Raw genomic sequence first — 7,867 nt, 5'->3', positions numbered from 1 at the left:
AACAACCAAAATGGTGTAAAATCTATGATAAAATTACTTAAATGAAGGGCAATAATATCTGTCATAATATATGAGATGAAGTGGCACAAGCACATTTGAACCTGAATCATACAATAAATCACATTTAAAGATACGTTTGTTGAATATTATTTATATCAACCAGTTAGGTGGTGCGTTTAAATTTTGCTGCCATTTGTCAAGAATAGTAAGGTCAACATTTCCTTACTAAACATTTAATGAAGACAACTTCATAACCACCAAGCTAAGTGGACTAACATTTCAAACAGTTGCTGCCATTTGTCAAGGTTAACAAGGGTTAGCATTTCAACACTATTTGCAAAATTATAAAAAAAATTCTCCTCCCTCTCTACATGTGACTTACAGCAGTCTGTCCAATTGCTGACTCTCTTAATTGTCTCAGAACAGCATAAAAAAGAAGATAGAAAAAAGAAGGGGGGAAGAAACATTCAGCACGGATTCAGATGAGGGTCTATGTAGGTCACGCACAATATGGCGCCTGCACGTTTACAGCTGGGGCTCGTACCACCATTATCCCACAACAATATCGCAGAGAGGAACTTATTTGAGCCCATTAGCCCATGTCCCCTCCTCCTTCATTAACGAAGCCTTTCTTTAAACAAGCCAAGACAATAAGCTCTCGGAAAGGGTGGCGGGGGGAGAACAGGAGGACTGGAGGGGAGGTCGCAGGTTTAGCCCGGAGCCCATGATAATTACTGTGTTTCTGTCTGTGGCCTGAAAAAGACTTGAATAATGTTTCTTTTTCTGTGGGGACCTGAACAATAGATGCAGGCCTGGCTTCAAGAATGGCAAGCTTTTGACTATTGGCTATTACAAAAAAATCTAATCTTTGCCACTCACGCCAAACCTCTTGGCTTCATTATAGCACAAAGTCTTAATGTCGACCACAATTTGCACATTAAGAATGCATAGATCTTTTATGCAGTTAGACTTCTTTTGTCAGAATTTGTATGGCAACTCCTTCCAGGCCCACATGGATTGCTAATGACTGTGAAATATGTGAAGTTTGTGTGGGATGTTGGTGTGTGTGTGTGTGTGTGTGTTTGTGAGAGGAAAGACTGAAAAAAATACATTGAATTACAGTGTAGCTATAAGATGATTTGACACACTCTTACACAACAACAACTTATGTCTTATTCAGTATGTATCACTGCAAGGAGAAAAATAAAATATATTGCTTCACTTGAGTAGCCTAAATCTGAAAAAAACACTTGCCTTACAAAAAAAGTGCTGTGGATGGTGTCATACAGTATATAACACCATGGTACTGAAATATTATGTCCATTAATTTATGTGGTAGTCCACGATACATTAAAGAATACCACGATACTATTCGGAATATTAATCATGACAAAAAAATGAATTAAGTAGATGAGAAAATAATTGAATGAAAAAATAAAGGGAGTCGGAACCATTTATCGCATGGCGTTGTTTCACCCGGTGCGCATTTCCGCTGACGGAACTCAATGTGACAGATTGTAAACAGATGCGGGTGAGTCATTTGCACATACAAATAACATATTACTCGCTCTTTGCATGCTTAGACTTTTTATTATAGGGATTCTCCGATTATCAGTGATACATAAACATGTTACATTCGCTGTGAGTTAAACACAGTCAGATGACACAAATGTCATTGGCAGATGAGGTAGCTGAGTGCTAACTAGCATCATGATGGAGTCATCGGCTGAATTCATAGAAGCAGCGACTTGTAAATAAAAACACAAGCTCTGCCAGAAGAGGGGCAAACCTACATATTAGAGTTTGTTCATCGTCTTTTATCTACTTCTGTTCTCGTAGATCTTGTAGCTTGTTTGTGTGTGTCAGCTGCACTTGGTTGAACTGCCAGTCCGCATCAATTTACAGTAAGATTATTCAGGATTATTTTCTATTTAGATGTTATCTAACGTTATAGTTTTTATTCCGTGAAGAACGCCTGGTGTTAACAGTCAGCATTAGATAGCAGAAATAAGGGCTCATTGCTCTGTCTGTCAAGTCACATTTGTTTATATAGCTCTTTATACAATACAGATTATTTTTCAAAACAGCTTCACAGTAATAAACTGGAAAGTAAAAGTGTCAGTTTTTCAAAACGTGTCAATTTCAATTAAGCTATAAAGCAGTTTTACCAATGGCAACAGTGTTATTATTCAGGAAATATACAGCTCAATATAAGTTTTGCTCTCATCTGATAGTCTTAGTGCAGTCAAATTGATAATGTCTTTCAAACCCCCAACTGAGCAAGCCAAAGGCAACGAGGAGCATCTCGCTGCAGCCCACAAGATCCAGGGGCATGGTTGGATCCAGATTCAACTCCTCCCACCTTACATATACCTAAACCTACCTATCTCCACCCCCTGATTCCTAAGCCCACCCATCTTCGCCCCTAAACCTACCAATCTCCACCCCTTAGATGTGGATCCAACCACACCCCCTGGATCTTGTGGGCTGCAGCAAGCCCTACTTGAACAAAAACAAAAATCCATCTGGTGACAGTAGCAAAGAAAAAACAAGACTTTTGTCTTACAAAATATTTATCAAGTACTATGTTTTTTTTCTTTTTCTTGGAGATTTACCATTGATTGTGTTCTTTGAAGATGGTATCATTAGCATCTGATACCACAGTACTTTTATTGTAACGGGTCAAAAGATAAGCAGTGTAGGTTACTGGCAGGGTGACTGGTCATGTGTTTTCTCTCAGTCAGATCTATGATAATATGATTTCATGTTCTGGGATGATGACACATACTTTTTTGCTCATCACAGTATAACCTTTATTTGTTGTAGCAATAACCTAAATATATTGTGTAAAATGGCATTTAAGAGTGTGCACATCTACTCTGCTGTTTTCACTTTAGGATTCTCACACTGCTTGCAGGCTGTAACTTTGCTTTGTCACTGTCTCAGTGCAGAGATTGATGTTTGCTGTGAGATGGTTAAATATAGAATGGTAGAGAAGGGCCTCCACATATCTGTCTGAATAATTTGCCTAAGCAGAGGTGTGAGCATCACCGGCTCAGGTTTTTAACTGTAGCAGGTCTGGTTCTTAAGGCTGGCTTCTGCTCTCTAGACTACCGTCCAAACAGTTTTGACTGTTTTAAAGGGATAGTTCACCCAAAAATGAAGAATCTGTTGTCATTTACTTTGGTGCCCATTAATTTCCGTTGTATGGACAAAAAACACTGAGACTTAACTCAAGATTTCTTCTTATTTGCTTCACAGATGTTATACAGGTTTGGAACAACATAATGGGTGAGTGAATGATGAGAGAGTTCATATTTATGGAGAACTATTCCTTTATGTATTGACAGTCATTATTCTGGTGTCGTTTTGAAAGCAGTTTTACTGACTCAATGGAAAACAGCTGTCTGTTGGTCTCGCTGCTTCCTTTCTCTGTTTTTTCCCATGGGTCGGAAGAGTCTCTGATCTGAGATGATGTAATGGTCTTTTAATAATTGATGGTTTAAAGAAAGTGAAAGACCCTGAGCTGGAGTGCAGAGGAAATCAATGTTAGTGTGGGAGGAGGTAGACATGAGTAAGATGAGAAGAGGCTGCAAGATCATGTGAAACAAAAACAGAAAGAAGCCATGCTCAGGTTTAGCGAGGCAGGGAACCCCACCCCAAGCTGGAAATTTCCAGGGATTATGTCGGTTTGTCTGCGTACCGAAGCTCTGGAGCGTAAGGTAAGCTGCTGAGTGGACTCCACGACCACCATTGTAGTTGCAAGAAATTAACGGTGCGTTACTATGAGTGTTAACACAGGTCAAGGTAAGTGGAGTTCAGCTGCTGAATCTGTAGCTCTGGTCCAAAAGATAGCGAGCTGCCTACCTCTGCAGCATTTTATGGCATTTTTTCAGAAGCCATACCAATAGGAAGCAGCATTATGGGACATTCACACAGAACATGTTTTTGTGTAAGATGCAGTGGAATGGAAAAGAACACATGCTCTTTATACTTGAGCTTTACTTTACACAGAAGTTTATTTGCAAGATGTTTAAAAACGGCAAGATGTGATGCAACAGAGAAAGTTTTCTGTCTAGTATGCATATTTGCATAGAAAATGCAAATGAGACCTCATCTGAAATCCAATATGTAGGTACAACATTTGATAAGAATCAAACTTTGTAACCGATAAAGAAGTAAGTTCTTAATAGTGATAATGTGTGTAGTATTAATCTAGATGTACTAGGCCTACTTTTTGTCATGTTGTCACTGTCACCTGTGTCACTTCCCTGTCATTCACAACTCCACTCCACTGGCCTCAATAGTAAAGTGTCCACTGGATGTGCATTTGGAAATTTCAGCAGTAGTAGGCCATCCAGAGATTTTTTATATAAATATTGTGAATTTGTACACAATTGTGTGGTGCGCAAAATCAGTCATTTAGGGTCTTCTGTTTCATTTAGGATGCCACCTTAGAAGGCAACTGTCTATATAGGTCAGTGCTTCTCAAAGTCCGGACTCCGGTCCGGATCCGGACCCGGAGGGAATTCAATCCGGACCCGCTTCTATTTCATATTTCAAGAACACTAATTATATTTCCTACTTTGATAAACGCACGTTAAACTTGTAAATCATGTGTTTATTTATTCTTATTTTTTAATGTCATTTGGAGAAGGTCCGAAATTGCAGGCGAGATATTGAAACGTTTCCTTCATGACATTTGTTGTCATCATGACATCCAGTGAGCGTATGACGTTTGACGTAATCGGGCGACATTTCACCGCTAATATTTTTATTTTTTTGTTTTGTTTTGCTATCACTTATATTATGGCAATTTGTCTTATAGCAGTGCCCAGTGTATACATTTATTTGTGGCGGCTTGTCACAATATCAAAACTGACCGCTACAAATAGATTTTCCAAAAGGCTTATACTTCGTTGAATAAACGGAGCACTGCGCGTTTCAAAAATAAAATGCTGCGCGGGTGTTTTTATATGAATGTATCTTTTAAAAGAACCGTCCGTTTTCTTCAGAAAAGCTTTGATGTCAATTTTCATTTGGTCTTTCCTGTAATGATAAAGTAGCGTTTATTTGATTACAGTCGTTACCGGGGAAACAGCTATATATCACGCTCCAACAGCGCCTCCTGCTGGCAGAGAATCAACTTGCATTTGCTAGTCTGCGGGAAACACTGGTGTCTGTCAGCAAACATAAACAAAAAAGCATGCTTCAGAACTGTTTTGAGAAGGTGCTTAAGTTTTGAGCCATGTATTATTACTATGAATTAGGCTACTACTGCTACTATTACTATCTTGTGTCCTGCAATAACCATTTACGCAAACTCTCTTTTGATATAAAGGGAAAAAAAGAGAAAATCGGCCCAAAAAATCAGCATCATATATCGGCCATAGGCTGCCCTGATTTCTAAATATCGGCATTGGCCAGAGAAAAAACATTATAGGTCGACTTCTACTGCTGACACTTAACGTTTTGCCACTTTTGCACTTGTTATTAAAGTATTTTGAATGCAAAGGGAACCTTTTTTTTTAAATGAGTGTTTATTTGTTATATGTTATGTATGTTTATTAAAAACACGTTTTGTAATAACCAATTGTTCCGGACCTTTGACACTGATGAAAATTCAGATTTGGACCTTTGAATGTAGACTTTGAGAACCCCTGATATAGGTGGTAGACAGCAAGGAAGCTAAAGCAAAGCTAATTTTTTTTAATTGCTTGCTTTTATTGTTTTTTAGGTAGCACAACTGTTGTACAATTCCTGTTGTCATACTTTTTACTCAAAGGCTCCTTATACTAGAGCTTCAGCTGTCCATGGAGTTACTGCTGTATTTGCTGACCGTCATGTACTTTTCTCTCTTGTTTGTCTAAATTCAGGATGTCGGGCCCTGGGGAAGGACGTCCTGGTGCCACATTGCATTTATCACTCGCTGAATTACTGCCTTACAGACTGCAGTGATTTAATTGAGGCACTCATCTGAATGAGGCAACACCTGGTCTAGACAGCACTGTTTGCACTCACCTTACCCAGTGCTGATAGCTGGCACAGCAGCCAGTTCTCATTAGGTTCTCGATGAACAACATTGGCTCATAAAGTGACAGTCCTGGAAGGGGTTCAGGCCTTTGTGGACCATCTGTTTTGCTAGACTTCCTTTTGGGTTCAGACAGCAGATGTTCCGGCTGCGGTGCCCTCAGGCCTTACGATCCTGCCGTGTCTTCCCTCACACACGTAAGGAAACGGTCTGTTCGCTCCACCCCTCCGCTTCCTCCTTGACGCAGAAACTGTCAAGGTGATGGAGGGTCTGGATGTTGAGGACATAAGCCCCGCCCTAGAGGCCACTGAGGACTACTTGCATTGCCTCGATGGCAATCAAGGAGATGGCCAGGTACGTCCGCCCAAGCTTAAAGAGGCCTCCACCTTGGACAAGTTGAACTCCAGTGGGGTGTGGGGGCTACTGACAGGAAAGCAATCTGAAATATCCCCCAAAAATATGGCCTGGGCGGAGCAGTCATCTTTCACCGTGCTGGGCCTGCGACATGGAAAAAGGAACCGCGCACGATCCACCAACGATTTGGCGGCTCATGCCAAAGAGACAAACTCCACCACCAATACATCCAGCAGCGGCTTCAAGCGTGGCCACAACCGTTCCCGTTCAGATGTCAACAACCGCACTTACACCGATAATGGCATGCCTGCCATTGACAAAAGTACATTCAAGAACATGGCACTGAACGACCACAGAGATGGTAAGAATTAACTAAACAGTGTTTATTGTCTTTATTCATCATTTATACATTTATTTTGAATTGATGGGTGGTGCAGAGATCAAGTCTCATTCAAAACCAGGTGTTTCACCTACAAGATTCTGTCTACACTTAAATTGAAAATGCTGAGTGATGCCACATAATCACAGCCAATCAGAACTTTATTGATATTTAATGGAGTGCAACAGTGCCATCCACTTTTTCAGCAAAAGTATTCTTCCATTATTTTTCCAAAAGGGATTTAAAAAAAATGTTAGTAAGTTGTAAACTATGAACCAGGTACGAGGTGAAGCACAGCATTACAAACTTTAAATGTTTTTGAAAATTAAAAGTTTTAATGAGGGAAAGAACTACAATCCAGTTAAATATTGCAAATTACATAATAAAATAAAAAAGTGGAAGTGAATGGGTGCTAAATGGATTCTTTGATAGTCGACAATTTCTTTGCATAATCATGGCTAATGTCGTTTTTCATCAGGGATTCCACTTTTAAACACGCTATTAAAAAACTAAGTTAAAATAATGTGGCCTGATGGCTTCAACAAAAGGCTATACTATTGGTTAACATACTCATAGCTCACAGTCATGCTCCAAGTTATCGTTAAAAATCAGTTCCTTCATGGAGAAAATGAATGGGAGTTTTACTTCCCGAAACTGACTCTTGCACTTTATACAGTAACCTTGAGTAGAACTTTAGACCAATCAGATTTCACTTTCCCACTTGTCACTTGTTGTGAACGATTAGGACAAAAAACTCCCTGAAAAGACTATTTACTTGCTAAAATGATTAAATTAATTCACTACTGTGTACACTTTTTTTATTTTATTAAAATGTCACGTGGTGGTGTAGCTTTTATCTCCTCACACCTGTGATTTGTTGTGTCTTTCAACACCACTCACCTGCACTCTTTGTGGGAATCACCTCCTTTTATGTCGAGGGGGTTCAATGAGTTTTGGCATACTTATGGTTTGGCCTGTTTGTTTGTTTCTGTGTTTTCGTCTGAAAGGCTTTATTTAGACAAGGTCATCCCAGAACAAGAACAGTAGAGATCTCTGATTTAATACAGTTCACCAATACAAACTGTCACATTGTTTTAAAGCTT

At 39.5% G+C, this 7,867-nt stretch overlaps 1 protein-coding gene across 1 annotated transcript in view; it reads left to right on the top strand.

The window, feature by feature from the left end:
* Positions 1–1,483: 1,483 nt before the first annotated feature.
* LOC306876817 (pleckstrin homology domain-containing family M member 3-like) overlaps positions 1,484–7,867 on the top strand; it is a 46,366-nt gene continuing 39,982 nt past the window's right edge. Inside the window, exons 1-2 of the mRNA XM_079428230.1 lie at positions 1,484–1,531; positions 5,877–6,746. Coding sequence (XP_079284356.1) covers positions 6,293–6,746 — 454 coding nt within the window. The 5' untranslated portion in view covers positions 1,484–1,531; positions 5,877–6,292. The remainder of the gene's footprint in view (positions 1,532–5,876; positions 6,747–7,867) is intronic.

Source organism: Barbus barbus, assembly GCF_936440315.1.
Source record: "Barbus barbus genome assembly, chromosome: 11".
NCBI lineage: Eukaryota > Metazoa > Chordata > Actinopteri > Cypriniformes > Cyprinidae > Barbus > Barbus barbus.
Note: the sequence above shows the minus strand (reverse complement) of the source record. Positions and strands in the feature narration are given on the sequence as shown.